The 22,179-nt window shown below is 37.9% G+C and overlaps 1 protein-coding gene across 1 annotated transcript in view; it reads left to right on the forward strand.

Moving 5' to 3' along the window:
* The window catches only part of si:dkey-237h12.3 (teneurin-3), a 164,148-nt gene that overhangs the window by 84,929 nt on the left and 57,040 nt on the right, over positions 1–22,179 (forward strand). The window contains exons 4-6 of the mRNA XM_066648563.1: positions 5,720–5,894; positions 16,137–16,372; positions 19,766–19,885. Coding sequence (XP_066504660.1) covers positions 5,720–5,894; positions 16,137–16,372; positions 19,766–19,885 — 531 coding nt within the window. The remainder of the gene's footprint in view (positions 1–5,719; positions 5,895–16,136; positions 16,373–19,765; positions 19,886–22,179) is intronic.

The following is a 22,179-nucleotide window of genomic DNA, read 5'->3' on the forward strand; positions in this document are numbered from 1 at the left end:
TCCACTCCAATTCATCCTAAAGAAATTGGTTGGTGCCAGATGCGGACATCTTCGTGCACTGTGGGTGGCTTCTACTGAGGAAAATTGGAGCCCTGGGAAATGGTCCCTGAAGTAGCTGCTGATAGATAGAGCTCTGTGTCCGCATTAAGAGTGAGATGAAGATGTCATTTCGGTGGGTGGATGCAATATTAATCTTCGGGGGGTCCACTAAAGCATCTCGTTGACTCTCGACATGACAACTTGACATTGAGAAATACCGTACTAGTGCCATCTCTCTTGATCCAATTGCAAATCAAATCAAAACTTTATGAAAGGCACCCCCCCACCCCACTTCCCTTTAAGTATGTTAATCTAACTGAATGTTTCAGAAGGACAGAGAAAGCCGTAAAAGATGCTTCAATAAGGGTCTACTGGACGTGACATCAATGCTCCAATAAAGGAAAACAAACTTAATGGGGGCAACAGGAGGCTTAATTAAAGCGCCTTAATTAAATATAGTGCTATCAGCCTCAGATAGGGCAATTAATTAGAGTGGCTAAACATTTAATTTTGAAATCAATACTCATCTCTATTCTGTAGAATATGTATAGTTAATGTACAGGTACTAGTAATAATTGTGTATTTATGCCGCAGTTATTGACATATTTCAGTAATTGTGAGAATCACTCATTTTCTCAAGTTGTTGTCTGAATAATAATTAATGGTGGAACAACAACATGAACAAAGGATACAAAGGATATTGGCTTTTTTTACATACGCATATGAACATGATTAATATTCATACAGATATGTAATCACATGACTCTGGTGTAGTTAAATTTCACATAAACCTCTTAAGAAATCGAGTACATTTTTATTAATGTAGGATTCGTATCCAGCAGCACACCCCCTAACATGCCTTCTTCCATATTTTAAATCCCAAAACTTCTCATAAAACACCAAGTCAGCAAGCCTACTGACTCCCAAACCAAAGCAAGCCACTTGTTATTAAATATTATTAAACATCTGTAACTGAACTCCACATGAACTTCACAATGTCATGTTACTGTGGTTAGCTTTCTGTCTGCGAGGCGGACTCTGATAAATCCTGTTTTACACTCTAATCGGACGCAGTCCCAGTGTGTGTTTGTGAGTCATTAGTCTGCTGCAGAATTAGACAGTAATATGATCACAGATTGTAGGACGTGTTACACTCGCTGCATGCTAACACAACTCTGGTGGCGTGGGCTGGGGCTGTATTCTCAAAGCTAACAGTCTCCTGCATGGCCACAGGCTCAGGATCACACTGCAGCTCAAAGAGAAAATCTTCAAAATATATCAGTTTAATGTTGTGTTTTTGATATAGACTACAGTTCACAGGACATAAACCACAAGGTTTTAAATTCCCAGTCAATACAGCCATTGAATACAAGGTCATTATTTTTAATGAGACATTTCAAAAGAGCAGATTTAACCTGTTTGCATCAGGAAGGCGGTTGTCAAAAGCACCTTTCCAACAACTTTTTTTTTTTTTTTTTGGAAACAGGGTATAGACATTTTCTTTAGAGAAATGAAATGCACACACAACAGATAAGTCTGGGCTGGAAACTGAAGTGTGGTGGAGGAGGAATAATGAATAGGGGTTGTTTTCAATGGTTTAGGCTGGGACACTCAGTCCAAGAAAAGTGAAATCTTAGTATTACAGTAAACAGTGACAGTGTCATTGTGGAAGTACATTTCCCCAATGCCCCCAAAGACTTTGCCATTCCATTCCTCGATTAGAAATGGTTTAGTGAGTTTGGGGTGGACTTGACTGCTTGGCGCAGAGCCCTGACCTCAGTCTCATCCAACACTTCAAGAGGAACTACAACTGAGACAACATACCAAGCCTTTTATTCAGCTAGAATGTCTGATCATGCATAGTGTTTGTCAGGGGTTATACATCACTGTGATCAGACAATTTGGTGTCATTTCTACTGACAACTGATCTGAGCCATACCTGAGAAAAGACTAAAAACAGAATACAGAAAATATCCCCCGAACTCTGTAACTCCCACTACAAATTATTTCATGTTGAATAAAGACTCTGTTCATTTTTACCATTGATTTCTCAGGTGGGCATGCATATGCACTTGCATTTATTTTCCACCTTGACATGCCCAAAATGTCACAAACTGCCAGCCAAGATATCCGCCTGCTCTCTAGAAGCCTGGATAAACTGTGCAAGCAAAATATTTGGAAGAAATGCTTCAGAAATCGAGCACAGTCTAGCTGAAGCAAGGCTTTAACAGTCTGCTCATACTGTCTGTATTTTATGAGTCATTTGAAATACTCTTTAAGTCGTGATGTCATCAAACAATAACGATCGGACTCCATTGAGCGTAAACATAGTCTTCTGTTTAATTTACGAGTGGATGCTAGAGATGCATAGTCAGCAGTAACTTCAGATTGCAGTACACAGAACACAGAAAATATGCATTTTTGGGTTTATCTTGGTGAACCTTCACCAGCTATAGAGTAACTGAAGCCCACTTGCTACCTGAGACATGGGGGTGGGGTAATAAAACATCTAATGGCTGGCAAGCATGAGAGACTCCACTAAGTAACTCTAAATAAAGCCACACTGAACAAACTGCTGTTTTATGGTTGTAGATCACAATGTAACTTAGACACAGCCCTGTCTTATCTTGACCATGCTGGTAAACGTCTATTTTTAATGAGCCACAATGTTTTAAAATGGAAAAGAAAAGAAAGAATATATATATATATATATATATATATATATATATATATAAGAGTATTTTTTTCCATGGTGAAATATCCACCATCATTTAATTTGTCCAAGACCAACTTTCCAACAGTGTAGTTTTGGCATCTGCCCATTAACTTTTCGTATAAATGCCTTTTGAATGAATAATTGTGTGGTAAATATATATTGAAGGATTTGTCAGTAGAAAGTAACTGTATGTTACAGATGCAGAGATTCTTTAGGGATTTTCCTAAAGAAGAGATAAGGCTGAAAACGCCCTGGAGTTTTCCTTTAAGGCTCAAAGTCGTAGCCTCAGTGACCTCTTTGTGTCAGAAGCTGAAAGCTCAGGGCTCCCCTTGCTGGTTCTCCAACACTTTCCTTAATGCACCTGCCAGTGAGGCCTATTTTAACCTCGTCATCAATATGGCATGACACCTGTCACAGTGATTCTTTTCAGTTCGTGAAATGTGCCTCTCCTTCGTGACTCATGGCTTCACAGCTCCATGACTGAGCTTGTGCATTCCTCCAATTAAAACCTTTTTAACACACAGATTCAGGAGTTCATCAATAATTTTAGTAAGTAATAAGTTTTTTGGCTGTGAGTACTTTTAAGGCGGCACTGGAATAGTGTAGATTAGAATAATGTTCTGTCTTCAGGGGTTAGTATCTATTCATTTACTCTGTTGAAGTTGAAGGAACTTTATTTTTTTTCATTTATTTATTTTTCCAGTACAAACTATGTGTTGGTATTCCAGCTTATGTTTAGACTAGTGGTTAGGAGAAACATTTATTTATTTATTTTTCAAGGTTGGTAGATATTTCCCAATTATTTATTATTTTACTTTATTTACACATTTCAGAATACTCACAAAGACAAAAATAACATAATACACAGTGGAGGCAGGAAATAAACAAAAATGCATACAGGCTTATATAAACCATCAGTTTAAACTTTATTACGTTTGTATGAAATGTGCCATACATTCTAAAATGTACCATACAAGACACAGTGATACTAATGATATTGTTATTGTTATTCCTCTTTTTTTATTGTAGTGGATTATCTCATATTTAATCTCTGAAAATTGTTCTCAATAGTTTGTACATAATTGTCTGTTTTGATTAGAAATAATGTATAAATATATAAGGGATGATATATAACAGTCTTACACAAAAGTTTGGACAGCTGTGGTAAAATTACATGTTTGGTTTGGATTTTCTGCTCATTTAAGTACAGTTTATATTATGAATTTATATTACAAAATGGAATATAATAAATGTGCTTTGTAATAATATTTTCTACTAACATATCCCCTGTAGAGAATATTTTATCCTTTTATTTTAGAATATTAACACAATATGTCATTGACCAGAGATGCCCAAACCTTTCATTTGACCATGAATAAAAAATGAAAAGGTGTTTAAATAAATAAAATAACACTAAGCTGCTTTGCCACTTCTCATGAAATAACATGCTCATTTTTGACAGGCGTGTTTTGCACCATGTCGTTTTGATTTGGTATAACAGCACACCAGGCAGGGAAGATGTCTCCCTTCATACTGTATTCAGCAGGGAATAACATCAAGTTTAGGACTGATGGATTGGATGGTTTCAAATTGCAGGACTAATATTTTCCTTCTTCTGTGTGTAAATATTAGAAACATTGAATTGTTTGTGTTTGTGTGTGTGTGTGTGTGTGTGTGTGTGTGTTTGTGTCTATGTAACAGCATATGTTTGTGGTGTATGTACTGGGACTGAAGCAGCAGTGTGTATGTGTAGCATGTGATGGCAGAGTATGGGCGGCGTGAAATAATCACACAGTGTCATTCCGGGGGGCAATTACACAGCCTGGTGTGAAATGAGAAATCTGCCTTTCTCCTGCTGTCCTAATGGAGGTTCCGGTCATTAGTTAAACGAGAGCTTCTCACTGCTTGTAATCAAACGTGAAGTACTTGCTTTAAGGATCCATCAAGGAACATCTGCTTGCTGGGGATAAAAAAGGAAAAAACCCTGGTTTCTGTCTGCTCTGGTGGAGTTAGTGAGTTAGCATCTGCATGCTCGGTTCCTCTGTAATAACAGACTGAGCTGAGCTGTAATACACCTCTCCTGGATCTGTTTAGTGAGTTCAACTCTCATTCAGTCTCTTTGTAAGTACTCTGTCTGCCTGGTAAAATTGGAATACGCCCAGTTTTAGAAGAAATAAACAGACGTTCATAGTTTTAATACTGATTTCCAAATTTTTCAAATTAAACACAACCTTCTATTTTTCTTTGGTCAGTTTTGATTTACTGTTAATATTGTCTCAACATTGGGAAAATCCAAACCCTGATTATCGAATGACATTGAAATGTAAGGGTGATATAATTGAAAATAATGATTTTTGGAGATAAAAGATTTTGTTCATTTGCACTACTTCAAGTTGAATTCATTGCTGACAGACAATCAGCTATGCACACACAGTTTGTACAATCTCAACCGCAAATATAATACACTGAAAGCGCCCAGACTGTGAAACTCTGAGCTGTTTCTCTGGAATAATGGAACCCCATGTAATATATTTGGATTAAGTTGGAGTGGACTTCAATGTGACAATCATCTGAAATCAGTACCATCTTCAATATTAATGTGGTAGAATGCAACCAAACCTTCACAGCTATGTTCCAATATTTAGTAAAAGCAATGTAGAAGCTGTTATTGCAGTTCTGGAGTGTTCATAAGAAATCTTTTTTTTGTCCATGTGTACTAAGTTAAATAATATAATATAAAAAAGCCATTCTCATAATGAGAAATATTAGATATATTGCTGCCTGCAGATATTTCAAAGCAGATTTTAAAAGGCGGTGTATGCGTCTGTGTTCAGCTGCAGCCAGTTATTCTTAGGATTTTTTTTTCTCTTGTTCTTCCTTCTGTACAGTCATGTTCATTATCTGCCAATCATTTCTGACAGCTGTCACCTTCTTGTTTTTCTACTTTTTTTTTTTTTCCAACAGAACATCTCTCCAGCCAGCAAGCCCCTCCTCCTCTTCCACCTGCTCCACACCAGCATAAGCAGCACCCATCAATCACCTCGCTGGCCAATCAGACGACAGAGGTTCAGAGTGCGTCCGAATGCGTCCAGCTGCAGGAGAACTGGGTTTTGGGGGGCAACGTGGGCCTGGAGAGCAGGTGGGAGTCAAAATATATATTAGTTCTTGTTCTTGATTGCTAATTATAATCCCAGTAATGAGCTGTGTTCTGCTCCAGGGACTTTACATTTTTTATTGCTCAATATTTTGACTCTGATTATAAGATGAACTGCAGTTTGTCCAGCTCTCTGACCCTTTCTCTTCTGTGTTAATGTCTTTTTATATTTACATTTATGGCAAGAACATTAAGCATAATAGCTTTTATATTATTCAAAACCACAGTTTAAACCACTGTAGACTATAGTAGGCCATTATAGGATATAAACACCCATAATAATGCTCCTATACACAGATCAGCCTCATGATTAAAACCATTGGCAGGTGAAGTGAATTAAATTGAGTATTTCATTACAATGGAGCCTGTCAAGTGGGGATATATTAGGCAGTCAGTTCTTGCGGTTGATGTTTTGGAAGCAGTAAAAATGGGTGAGCTGAGTGACTCTGACATGGAAATTGTGATGCTCGTAATGTTGTGGTCAGAGCATCTTCACTACAGCAGGTCTTGTGGGTTATTCCTGGTATGCATTGGTTAGTAACTAGGACCAAGGGAACAAAAGGGAACAAAAACAATGCCGTGGGCATCTATGTTCCTAAGGCTAACTGATGCACAAGGGTTGTTTGATCTGATCCCAGAGAAGAGTTACTGTAGCACGATGTACAATACACTTTTTTTTCCTGACAAACTTTCTATCAGAGCTAACATTAACTATTTCAGCATTTTGTGCTACAGTATCTCTTCTGTGGGATCAGACCTGGCAGGCAAGACTACTCTGCCTTCATGCATCAGGCCCTTGTCAGAGTCACACAGATCCTTACACTTGCCCATTTTTCCAGATTCTGACATATAAACTTCAAGAAATAACTGTCCACACTCTGCCTAATATAGTGCACCCATTGTTAGTTGCCATTGTGGTTTTAATGTCATGGCTACACAGTATAATACATGTGTCTATTTATTATAATTCATAAATGCCTCCAAAAAACAATCTATCACAGCAGAGTATATATTAGTCTATAAATTAACTCTGTAATGCTTCTGTATTCTGGAGTAGAAGATATTACTGCATAATGAATGCTTATCCTTAACAGTCTTAATTAATGCAATATATTGGTCCTTAACAAACTTAATAAACGTTCCTATACATCAGAGAAGGGGATATTACTCCATGAACAGCATTCAGCAAGCTGGGAAGTGACAAAGCTCTCAAGACAATACAGAGTTTCAGGCCAATCTGATAGAGCTCGCCTTATTAAATTGGCTTTTATTGTCATTTCAGTGGATCTGGACACAGTCTGATAGCATTGCTTTATGCAGACGTGGCAAGGACACTTTGCTTTGCATGGATGGGCCATTATTTTATCCTCCTCCACTGAGTAAATATTGTGGTTTTGCTGAGATAAGCCCGGGTATCATACGCCACGCTATCACAGCTTAAAGCTTGAAGTGTGTGACCTAGTCTGCAAAGTGTGTGTGGTTAAAATACACCCCCATGTCCCCCTAGAGTAAATTTGTCTGTGTCTGATATGAGCAGTGGGTTGACCTTGCCCTCCTTAGCTCCAACATCACATATGCATGCATCCATCATCAACAAGGCCACGAAAGTGTCTGCATCAAGTAGGTACAAATGGTGAAAAAATATATGGCATCATTCCTTAAAAATGTATTACCACTGCATTCCCCCAGGAGTTTTTTACATTGCTATTAAATGTATACTCTTGAATTCTTCAACCTAATATCTGTCAAAATCTACATCAACACTGATTACCTCGGACAAAAACTTCAACAAGTTTCCCTGGGCTTTAACATTAACCCAAAATCATTTACTTAAGGTTCTCCTAGGACAGAAGCCAGTGGGCACTTGCTATGTTCCATGAATAAATGTTTGAATTACACGCTATGTATATTAAGTGCAAAATTGAAACGGCTAAATCTGTTATGATGAGATAAACAGAGAAAACACTGACCTCAATGTGTGTATCCATGACAACACTTAAAAATAGTTATGGTTACTTTTTACCTAAGGTTTTACGGTCACCATAGTCATGTGGTGGAACCCTTAAAACTTCACCCACATAAATAGTCTGGTAACAAATTACTGTTATTTTTATTATTATTATTTAACAGTATATAGTTTTATTTTTTATGTTTTGTTCATTTGGACAGCAGTGATGTACAGCTTAATTTACAAACACATTTAACTGAATCCATTAAAGAGTTATACAAATATTTAAAATACTGTCATTAATAGTCATCAAAATAACATATTATTAAGATAAGCATTTGCTGACAGAACCTAACAGCTGCAAAATGCTTTTTATTATAATTGTGTTTCAAGTGACTGGGTTTTCTGCTCTGTTTCAAGCACAGGATCATGTTCCAGAATAATTGTCTGTATTAATTGAGCTCATGTTACAGATGCTGCAGATAGAGAACAGGTTTAAAAGCTCTGGAGTATTCCTTTAAGGTGCTGATTATACGCTCCAAAATTAATTTCCTGTTTCCCCTGATGCATCTAACGAGATAAATCTTCCAATATTCCGACAAATAATGTAGAGTTACAGGGTTAACTCTATATATATATATTTGCCCGCCAGACTGTAGCATGTGGCGTCTTAATGAAAGCTTGTCTCCATTCATCAAAATTCAACCTTTGTTTGTTTGGAACCTGCAGAATTAATAGTCCTTAAATGTGCCATGCTGTAGTATTTCTGTTCCCTCTGTGATTTCGCAAAGTCCACAATCAGCATTTTTTTTCCTCTGGAAGTCTCAAGGCTAATGTCCCGCTAGACTGGCTACGGAATAGAAATGCAAAATGCACTCCAGTGCTGATTTAATTACTAATAAGGCAGCTGTCTGAGAACAGCATAGAAAGAAATATTTTATGTGAAATTATTTATTAATATTTACCTGGACTGTACCGCTGTAAACTAATGTCGCTCAGGTATTAATAATATGTTCTCAATTTTAATTTCTTATTTTTTTTTTTTAATTAGAAAAAAAAAAACTGTGGGTGGGGCTAATATTACGGAAACAAAAACATTTTTTTTAACTGACCAAAGTTTATTGTAAATATATTAATCACCAGGGCAGCATGGTGGCGCAGGTAGTGTCGTAGTCACACAGCTCCAGGAACCAGGAGGTTGCAAGTCCTGCTCCGGGTGACTGTGAGGAGTTGTGTTCTCTTCGTAGGTTTCCTCCAGGTGCTCCGGTTTCTTCCCATAGTTAAAAAAAAAAAAACCAAAAAAAAAAAACACGTTGGTAGGTGGATTGGTGACTCAAAATTTGGTGTGAATGAAATCTAATTACAAGTTAAGAACTTTTTTCACTGTATTTCTCGGTTGTAGATTGATTGCATTTGATTTTCATTATTTTTCTCCATCTCCTCTCTAGTTATTATTTTGTCTCTCTGTTTCTTTGAAGAAGTCTAAAATTATGCCACAGTCTTTCCACTCTGCTTCACGGTGTTGTTGGGGTCAAACTTAATTCAGTTCCATTTCTCGCAGCCTTTTATAGCCCAGGCTTGAACTTGAACTTTTTCCATTTTTTTCCTCTTAGGCAATAATGTGCTGCATTATTCTGGGCTGTAATTGTGCAAAATGACCAGACATTTCTCTGCCGGGAGTCTGAAAGGGCCTGAACTTTCTTAGTTGAGGGTGGGGGTATGAAGGAAAAAATTAAAATAAAATAAATAATGAAATAATGTGGTTCTTATCTTGCAGGTGAGGGCATGGACATGGGCACAATGCACTTTACTGAACTGGCAATCCTTACAGCCTTTTTGAAAGACACATAAAATGACTAATTTCAGGTCAAACACATTTTTTACTGAATTAAATCTTGAGGACACGTATTATAGATGTGATTCCTACTTTTGTCCGTTTGAAGCTTGCTGTTGTGCTATTTTTGCTACTTCTGGTGGACTGGGTTTAAAGTGTTCAACTATTTTTCGACGTTTGGCGAGAACACAGTCAGATCCACTGGTCTGTAGAGACACCATTAGGGCAAGTGTTCAAAGGGCATATATTTATCTATTTATTTTACATTTATTTGTCATATTTTTCCATATCTCATAGCTCTGCTCTCCATGTAGGAATGTTTTAAAGAATGCTTCCTTGAAGCCACAATCATTTTCCTTGCCATTTCTGGGCAAAATGTTGTAGCTTTCTCTTGAATGTTCCGATGATTTGCTGATTCCATGAAATGCTTACACATGGTTTAACACAGTTCCTATCTCTTGTTTTCAAAGTAAAAAAATCTGGTAACACAAACCAGACAAGGTGCCTCCATCACATTGCATTTAGCAAATCAGGAAAGAGAAGATCACACATGTTTTTTTGCACGCAAGATTGCTCACCAGAAGAGAGGCACTATGTTTAAATGTGGGATATATTGTGCATTTCATGGCCATTATTTTTGACACCACTTAAACTCCAGAACTGAGGAAAGATCAAAAAACTGAACAATTCCATAGTCTCATAGCATCATGGAAATAATAGGTGCACAATACACTTAAACCACCATCCTCTACTGCTTAAGTTTTCCACTCTGTCAGAGCTGCTCTGATTTTTACACATCAGGAGAAAGGGACTGTCCTAAAACGTCAGCGGCGCAGAAAGCTCTAGGGAGCGTCTTAAAATAAAATAAAACACCGCCACTCAGCCGAGAGCTGGAGAAAATCACCTGCTGCTCGGCCCCCTGCCGGGACGGCAGATGATTCCCTGCCTCAGACAGGATGCTCCAGTCCTAGTTAGATTTCACAGAGTCTGCTCAAATCACTCTTTTCCCTCTTAGTGCTGCTTTCGTCCCCTGTTTCCTTCTTCCTTGTCTCCCGTATTCCAGGACGCCTTTCTGTTTCATCCGCTCTGCTTTGGTCCTCAGTGTTGTCGAGTTTCGTGAGAATGAAGAATCCTCTCAAAGCTCACTCTGCCCCTTTTAGGGAACGAGCTTTTTATCATTTTTGAGACATGATGGTCACACTGAGTAACAGCCAGACTCTTTAATCACATGTCAGAGTATTTGTCCTCTGTTCTGATGCCTCTTCTCCTTGTACACCAGCAGAAGATCACTCACAAAAGGGCAGCGGAGGATACATTACAATTCCACTGTTCATCGATGATAGACAATTCATTTTCAAGTGAAATACTAAATGAAGAGTCTCATTTACAAAGTCAATGTCACGGGATCATGAAAAAGTGACCTGAAAGCAGAAAGCTGGGCATGCTGTATAAGTAGCCATGGCAATATTGATGGTAAAAAGTGATCCCATGTGCTGCAGAAGTGATGATGATCTTGTTATTGGTAGTTATTATGACGCTGTTCTGACAGTGAAGAAAATTTTGAGGACAATGACGATGATGATGATGATGATGATCTTGATGATGGTAGTGATCGTGAAGCTGAAGCTTGTGGCCATGACAGTGGTGATACACTGATGATCATGGTCATAATGATGATATGCTGATGACTGTGTTGGTAATATTGATGATTATGATGATCATAATGATGATGTTGGTGATGAGGATGAGGATGATGTTGTTAGGAGTAGATGGTAGGTGTCCTGACAGTGGTGACAGTTTTGGGGATGATGATGATGTTTATGATGCTAATAGTGATGCTGGTAGTGATGATGATGTTGATCCTTCAGGAAATGACAGTGGTGATAACACTGAGGATGATGGTCAGAATGATAATTTGATGCTGACTTCATAATATTGATAATGATCATAATATTGAGGACCATGATGGTTGTGATGGTGAATGCAGGTGATGATGATAGTGATGGTTATGTTGCTAAGGTGATTGTCTAAGTGGTGGTGATGATTATGGTGGTAATGACAGTAGTGATATGATTTAGGTTAATGGTCCTAATGATGATGTGATAACAATATAGTTTACAGTATTGATGATTATGATAGGGCAGCACGGTGGTGCAGCAAGTAGTGTTGCAGTCACACAGCTCCAGGGACCTGGAGGTTGTGGGTTTGATTCACGCTCCGGGTGACTGTCTGTGAGGAGTTGATGTGTTCTCCCCGTGTCCACCCTGAATTGGATAAGCGGTTACAGATAATGAATGAATGAATGAATGATTATGATGCTCATGATGATGAAATTGATGATGATGATGGAATAAGTGGTGTTGATGATGGTTGCAATGACAGTGGTGATAACATAAAGATGATGGTCATAATGAGACTGTGGTGATGACATTGTTGATAACATTGACGATTATAAGGATAAGAACGATGGTGATAAGTCTACTTTTGCTGCTACATGCATTGTTGCCACAGTTTTAATTAAATTAATTATTAACTTGCAGGAACACTCAGATGTCCTTCTGCTGCAAAAAAAAAAAAAAAAAAAAAAAATGAATGGAAAATGGGTGTCTACCAGTGACAGTATTTAATGCTTTGTCAGTTTTTCCTCCGGAAATCCATCATCCTTTAATACACGTGTAACTTGCATCTGGCTCAGTGAAAGCATTTAACTGTCACCAAAGTCAAGGACACTTGTCCAATCAAATAAATTTACAGCTTAAAGAAAAGCTTGAAGATCACTATCTAAAAAGACTGGAAAATGACTTATACACTAAATTATGTGTGCTCTTTTGGCAATGTGCTGTTTTACAGGCCATGAGGATAGGCTCTTTCCAGTTCAAATGGCTATGTTCACAGACTCATCTCAACACGGCGAGTGAGAGATATCAGAAACAGGACGTTATCAGCAGTGGACAGAGTGACCGAGTGTGTAGAGTCATTAATTGTTTTGGCTTTTCTGTGGTTGAAGTGTTGAACAGCTTGTGCTTGTGCGTTTAAAGCCTGGATAAGCAACGCAGACCTCAAAGGCCAGCCACGTGATCCTCCAAAAGGACACAGCACAGATCTCTGCACAGAGAAAATTCTTTACAAAACTGACTTAAGGAACCATACACTGTCTACTGCCCACAGTGTCTGCAGGATCTTTAGTAGTCTACATTTGTCTGAAATTACATCTTAATAAACTGCAATTCAAGGTTACAGATAACTTTGACCCAGAAGATATTGGATTTTTTTTTTTTTTATTTAGAAAATATCTAAGATATCGTCACCCTATGAGTGGGTGATATGGCAAAAAAAATCTTATTAAAATATTTAAAATGGGGCCGTTAATGTTGTTCTTGAATGTGTTGAGCTCCAGTAACACTGCATCTGCAACAATTTTAAAAGATATATTGGTTGGCTTCTCATGTCTTGGAGGAAGCGTGTGCAGACTTCACCCCCTCAGATTAGCAGCATCAGGTGAGCGAGACCTAGCTAGTGGGTGGAATTATGGGAGAAACCTGAAAATGACTCTGTTTGGATGCTCCAGGTCCTGTAATACATTTTGTTGATTTTCTAAGTGGAATTATCGACCCATCCTCTACAAAAACACACTGCATATTTTAATGCACAATTACTGTCAATTTGTGGAATTTGACTTATTGGGAATTTATTACACAATGCTTGTTGGCAGGTAGACAGAGTGCTCCAATACAGTTCGTCCAACTTTTTTGTTCTTATCAGCGATAAACAGTTTTCTTAAGCCACGGCAAGAATTTGTAATAAACACAGTTCCATGTCTGTGATGGTAAAGGCTAGGTGGCTTTTTTTTTACTTTCTCAGGCTTTCAGTCTTCTCTAGAGTTTTACCTGCCAGCTGACACTGTTGCTATAGGCCTCTTTACATCAGCACAATCCTTTTAACTCTGTAAGTCAACAAGGACCCTTTTCAGCAGCTTGCTTTTTCTTCGCCCTAATTCGCTTAAAGTAGCCGTCGTGGATCAGATCATGTTGGGAAAGGGATTTTTTTTTTTTTTTGCGACTTTTCTTTTCCTTCTGTCTCCAGATCCCAATGCTGCACTTTGTTCTCCACCTCCTCACTGCATTCCCTCCATCAGTTTGGTGACAGCGAGACGCCGACACACACACTCACACAAATGCAATACTAGGGGCAGGGCCTCCATTCAGCCCCTCAAATAACACTCTTCTTCTGTCTGAAAAGGGTCGAGGAGGATTAGCTTAGTCATTCTCTCTGCCTGCCGACACACTTGCGCTAATCAATTACGCAGTGTTTGGCCTCAAAACGCCGCACTGTCAGTGTATTTGTTAATCGTTTGTGAAGGGTCTTAAATGTGCCTCCTTCACCGTTCACCAGCCCAGAGCCAGTCCATGCCAAGTGTGTAAAAATGCCTGTGTGTGTGCGTGAGTGTAGGTGTGTTTGTGCATATGTGACATTGGGTCAAGACAGTGTTCAGTATTAAAAATCTAACCAATCGCAGAACGAAACACTGGGTGCCTTAAAAAGGCCTCTACGTGGAGCCCCCTTAAAAATGTTGGTTGCATTTTCTGTTTCTTATAATCCAAGTAATCCCAATAATCATTTAACTTAATCCATCCAGAAAAATTATATCACATCGCAGATGTCCGGTGTGTGAATTCTACTGGTCTACAGCATTTGTTCACTTAGTGTCAGCTTCTTCACAGCTACACGCCCTTTAATTCCCCTTTTATTTTTTCTTCTCACAGTGGATGGATGGACAGAAACACCTGTGGATATTCTCATATTTGAAGCAAGAGTAGTTGGTTACCTCCTGTCTATTAACATTGAAAGATTTAAGGACTGTTTATCTGACAATCATGAATAATTTCTTTACTGTGGTGTTTGGAGACATGGTACGAGTTGCTTTCTTTTTCTTCTGCAAATGGAGTATCTTATTTTTAGTCTTCTCTTGCAAAATAATTACCTTTTTATATGTAACGTAACGTGGAGATTAAAGGTGATAAATCTGGCAGTCTGCCACTACATGTCACACCACAGCACCAGCATCTCAGACCAAAACAAATGCTTCATATTCACCACACCCTTCTCCATAACGTGGAATGGACCACAGAATAAAACTAACATGTAAGTGCGGCTGGCCCGGCTATGAAAATATAGAGCACAGAAACAACACACACAGAGGTTATATGACTTCATTCTCTGTTCAGGACACCTTCACTCAATTTTTTTATCTTTACATAGAGATTAATTAAAATCTAATTAAAATGTTAGTTATAGCTCCTTTAAATGTATGAATGGTCATCTCTGATTTTGTGTAGCCTTATATTGAAAAATGCCCTTAATTAAGCTTGCACCTCAGTCAAAGTGCATCTATTACTTCATCGAACTTTATTGGAGTATATTATTTGGTAATGGCATTGCTCAATGTCAAAAAGAATTAACCTATTCAAATCACACCTGCTCTTAGAGTTCATTGTGCTCTTAGAATAATAATGCACTTTTGGTGTTCTTATTAACACTGGAGCCAATTTGACACTAGACATTTAATATGTAACAAATTATAGCAGCTTGTTGCAAGCTTCCTTATAAGAAACAAATTAGTATTCATGTATTCAGCAGAAGAAGGTAATTTTAACATTAAATGAGGCTGTAATGAGCAGGTCAGTTGTGTGTTTTCACCTTATAAATTACAATATATGTCCAAATGTCCATAGACACCCATTCTAATTAGTAAACCATACAAACAGAGTGTGTGCATGTCCTATAGAAATGCAGGAAATTAGATGTGATGTCATGGCATATAGAAAAGTGGAATTGTGTTCTCTGCAGAAGGAGCACCACCCAAAACTTTTGGGACGGGCTGGAGTGGTGTTGGTGTCACAGACAACAATGGTGTGGTATTAAACACTGTGATGGACATATTGTATGTTTCCAAAATGGATACAGACCTTATATTTATTTATATATCCACACTTTAGACCACTCTTCAAAAGACGTTTTGATGGGGAAGTAGTGTCCTTGATGCAAACATAAAAAACATTTTCTCTCTCTTGACAAAGTCTTCAGGGAAGTTTTCAGTAGAGCCAGTGTTTAATGCTAACAAAGCCTTTAAAATGTCAGATATATTAGTTTTGAGACTTCAAAGATGTCTTTGTAAAGTGTGTCGCAGGATTGTTGCGAATAGGGTTGTGATCAAATCACCATTGTACACTTCAAAGGCTTGGCATGGACTTCAAAAGACTAGTTTCAGATTTTTCAAAATACACAGTAGTATTTATTATCATGTATTATTTATTATTATTTTAAATTTGATGTCGTTTCTGGATTTCTGTTTCTGAAATGATATTGCGGACTAAGATACTGTCAGTTCTGTTTTGTTTGTTTGTTTTTCTTTTCTCTCTCTTGATAAGGATGTTTGTATCTCCAGGCACTTCCTGTTGAAAACAGGCACTGGCTCCGCCTCCCTGTTCACCACGCCAAGTCCAGGCTACACCATGGCGACGGGAGTTTATTCCCCACCAGCCCGCCCTCTACCCCGAAACAACCTGACACGAGGGGCGTTTAAATTCAAGAAGTCACCCAAACATTGCTCCTGGAAATGCACTGCACTTAGTGCAGTGGGTGTGGCCACACTACTGTCAATCATGCTCTGCTACTGTATCGGTAAGTGTGAGAAAAAAAGAGATAACTGGCTTTGTAAGTGTGTAATTTAATTTTTAAATAAGTAGCACAGTGCATCCAACAATAAAGGAAGCATGAGCTCTTTATGCATACAGTAAAATAGTGAAAATAGTACCACACAAAAAGCTCTGATTTCATGTTGATTCAAATTATTTTAATAAACATAGTCGTGCATGCTCATTAGCTTCTCTGTGGTAGGTAATAAGAAGTTTAAGGAGAAGTAGATGAAATTTGATGTTGTTGCACCTATTACATGTCAGTGGTGCATCACAAAGATTAATCTGTAATTTTAAAGTAAAAATACTATCTAGTGTTCCTTTAAAGTAAACAAAGAAAAGTGACGACTTTAAGGTTAACTGCTCAATGCATTTATTAAAAATGATTTTAAACTTATTTTGTGCACCTGGAACTTAGGCTGCTATAGCTGCTAGGCAAGTTAACTAACATTGTCACTAATATAATTTAGGAGGCATTATCATTAGGATGGTGTTGCATCCAGGGTCAAACTTGGACCAAATTTTCCATGTGTGTGAGAGTGTATTCAGGCTCTCAGGTGCAGGACAGGCTAGGCAAGCGTGTTCCCATTAGAGATGGGAAATAGCCCATCAGAAGGAGTTTTTTCTTCCTCTTCCTTTCATCTGTGCCTGAAACACCTGGTGCCCCTGCTCCAAATGGCCCTTCTTAGAAACACACTCTCATAAACACACACACACATACACAGACACACACAAAAACACACACAAACACACAAAGACCAGCCTTCTAGCACACCACACACACACCTGCCCACAAGCCCTATGAATACACTTGGGAGAGATGACAGTCGGCTGATTAATCTTTTCAACCTGACAAAAGCCTTTAGACCTGACCTAGGCATTCCTGAGTTTTTCTTTTTTCTTTTTCTTTGTTCCCAGACTTACACATTCTTCTGTGGTGATTTAGGAGTTAAAAATAAGCCCCATACATTAAATAATATATTCTAAGTTTTACTTTTAAAACGTCTATCAATTTTAACTTATATAGTGTACATTAAAATACTATAAAATAGACTCCATGATATAAACCCACACTTCATTAATAAATTCATTATTCAGAAAATTTTAGGTCATTTCACCAAGGTTTCAATTCATTTTAGATGTAATAGAGCTTTATTCATTATTGAAAATAATTATAGTATAACCTACAAATGATCTGAGAACTGTGGAATTTTAGCTATTTTTTATACATTTATTTGCAACAAAATTGTGTCATATCATTGAAAAAGGTCATTCTTGAACAGAAGTGTATGTGTGATGGCCATTAGAAACCCTAAGAATGATAAATGTTCCTTTAAATAAGTAACTTTCAGAAATTACTTTTGAAAATTTCTAATATCAAAAATAGTGTGTAAAATACAGAAGAAATATTTGAGTGATAAAACTGAAATTAGTGATAATTTGTGGAGAATTAGGTCTGATTTTACATTACATTGGATTTTTGGCTGAACAGCTGCTTTATGGTATTATAGAAACGTGAGTCACACAGGTATTACAACAGATTAGTGCTAAAGCACCCTCCTAAAGGAGCTTCCTAAAGAAAATGAAAAAAAAAAGTTTTGTTGTTGCTAGGCTGCTTGCCTGGGGCTGACAAAGGCCTCTTTAAAAGCATAATGTCCCCTGGAATATCAAAGGGGGTCAAGCAGACACCGTATATTCACTAGTTCGGAATAGATTACAGCAGTGACACTCCTCCGATTTGCCTTTTCCTTGGTTCTCTCTGTTTCCTCTGCATTGTTCCCCCACTGCGAGTTATTTGCCGCAGTCAGAGCCCCCTCCTCGGCACTGTGTTTGAAACGCGCTTCCCCCCAGAAGATCAAACCAAGAGGAAGAGAGCCGTGTGAAGCGCTGCTGCCTCACCACACTCCCTTGCTGCGAACTTTGAAGGAGACTTTTCCCAAGCCACCTTCACACACACACACACACACACACACACAGAGAGAGAGAGAGAGAGAGAGAGAGAGAGAGAGAGAGAGAGAGAACACCCTCTTTTAGAAACAACTAGAAAGTGTTTGCCTAAGATTCAACACAGCCACATGAAAGGAGGACATCTGGAAAGAGTGAGAGACAAGGAGAGAGAGGGAGAGAGAGAGAGAGAGAGAGAGAGAGGGGGGGGGGGGGACAAAGACAAAGATAATATATGAGAATTTTCCATGTCAAATAACGGGAGCACACAAAATGAACAAGCTAGAAGAGATCCTTTTATTTTCAGGCAGGATTGTATATCTCTGTGGCAGCTCACTAGTGAAGCCCAAATCTTCATATTTCTCACAGCCATAAACATGCTCAAAGACACTCTAAATATGCTGCTGAAATAGATGCAAAACATCCCTTTCCATGCCTTGGCTCCACACAGTGATATTTAAAAGGAAACGTCTTCAAAGAGCTGCCTAAGCTAGCAGGCGCTAATCATAGCACTAGTTAGCGTCTCTTGCTTAGAACAGCTTCCAGTTGCTAAATAAAGGGATCGCATGAGGAACTCATAATGTTTTTAAAACATTAGCACTTTTTTCCTCACACTGTGAATAAGCCTGCACTGAGAGGAAAGGGGATTTTCAATGGTGAATCACCCCTACTTTGCAATATACTGCAAAGCTAAGCTTAAGCAGTATCGCCTCCACAGAAGACAAGTGGTCAGATTCCTATTCTGCAGTTTGTGTTCAAAATGTAGGTGAACAGTAGAAGTAAATCATCATTGTGTTGTTGGCTTCATGCCTATATAAGTAACTAAAAGCAAGCTAACACCCCTTAGCATCGCATGAAAGGTGTTCATGTAAGAGTGTGATAGTTATGATTTTAGAGTGTAATTTTTGACTTACAGAATATAAGATTAGTCTCAACATTCCTTTTATGGGCATGAAATCAAAAGTACACTTTTAAAAATAAAGTTGCCACAAAGGGTTCTTTGAGCGTTGCCATGGACCACTTTTCACTCCATAAAGGACAATTTTTGATAATTTGCTTAAATTGGGTAAACAACCTTAAGATTGAGTAATGGATTTTTAAACCTTTCAAAGGCTCTTTACATTCACACGTCTTTTAAACAAACATGGTTCTATATGAAACCAAATGTGGTTCATCTGTGGCATCACTCAATATATATATATATATATATATATATATATATATATATATATAGAGAGAGAGAGAGAGAGAGAGAGAGAGAAACCATTAGACAGAAATTAATGAGAGTACTATGAAAGTACATAAAGTGTTCAGATTAGATGGTAATAATGAGATGGTGTATTGAAATAATTATTCTGTTATACATTATTAAATATAATTATCCCAGTTTTTAATAACTTTGAAAGTTTAAATCTCACTCTGTTCTTGTCTGTAGCCATGCACGTGTTTGGACTGAACTGGAAGTTGAAGGATCTAGATGACCATCCCTTCGAAAATGGACGAGCAACACCAGTAACCTCTGCTACCAGCACTGTGACCTCACTTTCTACTGATGGTACAAAATATATAGTATCAGCTAAAAGTTAAAGGAACATTACAGTGTAATAGCACCCCTTGTGGAATAGTTTACCAAACGAGAGCGAGTGTTTGAATGAGTGTGTGAGTGGGGGAATAACTAACTGATTGACTAAATTACTAACTGACTGTGTTATTACAGTCCACTTCTAAGTGCTTTGCATATGAAAAAAAAATATTCATGAGTTTAATTAGACACACTTATATAATTTCTTACCAACACTGTTTAAAATAACTTTTAGAGAAGTTTACAACATAGTGAAAAGGATCATACAGGTCTAAAACTTTACTTATTGAATAATTCTTACAGGAAGGTTTTGTATAAACACTCTCTGACAGAATTCAATATCTACCAATTTGCCGCTACACAAAAGTCTGTTTTGAATCAATATATTTTCTTTTATCACATTAAAATTATTATCCATGGTAATTGTCTGCACACAACAAAGAAGCTTGACAGAGATTAGGTTGAAAAAACTGCAGTTCTCCTTTAATAAAGTAAAAATTAACTTTCTGTTTCAGTAGAAACACAGCAGTGTATTTGGACTGGGGCTTATAGACTGTCTGTCCATATTGCACAAATCAGATAAGACAGATAATTCAACATCTGAGGTAAACACAGAGGTAATATCACTGTACAACAATGGGACATGAAAAAAAAACTTTTTTGAGATAAAAAGAGAGAATCAATATGCTTTTCAAGGCTTAACCTCTTGTTAAATTATGTTTAGCCACATAACTCCTGACACCCATTTTATGATAAGAGTACATATAGTACAACATTCCCAAGGAGCTTGGCTAATATGGCATGTTCCTATATCAGAGATCTTAACACTGGTTTGAACCATATAACCATATATATATGAGGAATACCCTGTTTAATTCCGTGGGACACAGAGAGCCTGGGAAACGTCAGAGTACAAAGTATAATCATGAATTATGCACATAAGCAATTTTAAGCAGACTTCACAGAAGCAAAAATATTAAAATATAAATAACATGTAGAATTTGAAGGCTTTAATCACTGGAGAGTAGTGACTAGTGGGTGTCTTGTTTTTAATGTGTATACGGCTCAGCCTGCCTTATTTCTATTCTTTTTAGGAAAAAACATTTTAGGAATTGCTATCATTTCCACAATTATTATGCAAAAACACAAATATTTCCTCTTAACACTGTGTTTTAGCACCTCATTACCATTTTACATTCTCGTCTGATCTTTAGCGAAAGGCAGTGAACCAATTTCAGCCGTCATTAGGTTACTGTAGACAGCCAGCTGTGATATTTGCAGTAAACTGGAGAGAGTGTGTCTGCTCTCATGAGCCTGAAATCTGCACAGTTTAAAAAGCTCATAAACTGCCCTAATTAACGAGTCTGGATCTGGATCTGACCAATTCAGACAGATCAATAGCTGGTCACTTTCTCTCTCAAAAAGAACTTGCTCCTTTATGAGTTTCTCTGAAATTTACTAAGAATCTTCTTCATTCTAACCAACTTTCAAACTGCTGCTATTACGCCAATCAGCCATAAAATTGAAAAGACTACCTTGTTTCTACATTTATTGTCCATTTTATACGCTCCACTGTCCGTATGGGTGCACTTTTTAGTTCTACAGTTACAGACAGTAGCCCATCTGTTGTTCTGCATGCTTTGTTATTCCCATTTCAACCTGTTAATGTGTGGTCAGGGCCCCCATAGAACTGTTAAGCACTACTTTGCTTTATTTATTTATATATATAAATTCATTGTTGGACAATGAAACTGAAACACCTGTCATTTTAGTGTGGGAGGTTTCATGGCTAAATTGGACCAGCCAATTACACATTGCATCAGTAAGAGCAGAGTGTGAAGGTTCAATTAGTAGGGTAAGTTTTGCACACAACATTATGGGCGACATACCAGAGTTCAAAAGAGGAAAAATTGTTGGTGCACATCTTGCTGGCGCATCTGGGACCAAGACAGCAAGTCTTTGTGATGTATCGAGAGCCACAGTATCCAGGGTAATGTCAGCATACCACCAAGAAGGACGAAACACATCCAACAGGATTAACTGTGGACGCAAGAGGAAGCTGTCTGAAAGGGATGTTCGGGTGCTAACCAGGATTGTATCCAAAAAAAACATAAAACCACGGCTGCCCAAATCACGGCAGAATGAAATGTGCACCTCAACTCTCTTGTTTCCACCAGAACTGTCCGTCGGGAGCTCCACAGGGTCAATATACACGGCCGGGCTGCTATAGCCAAATCTTTGGTCACTCATGCCAATGCCAAACGTCG

Source organism: Hoplias malabaricus, chromosome 17 (genome assembly GCF_029633855.1).
Source record: "Hoplias malabaricus isolate fHopMal1 chromosome 17, fHopMal1.hap1, whole genome shotgun sequence".
NCBI classification, from domain to species: domain Eukaryota; kingdom Metazoa; phylum Chordata; class Actinopteri; order Characiformes; family Erythrinidae; genus Hoplias; species Hoplias malabaricus.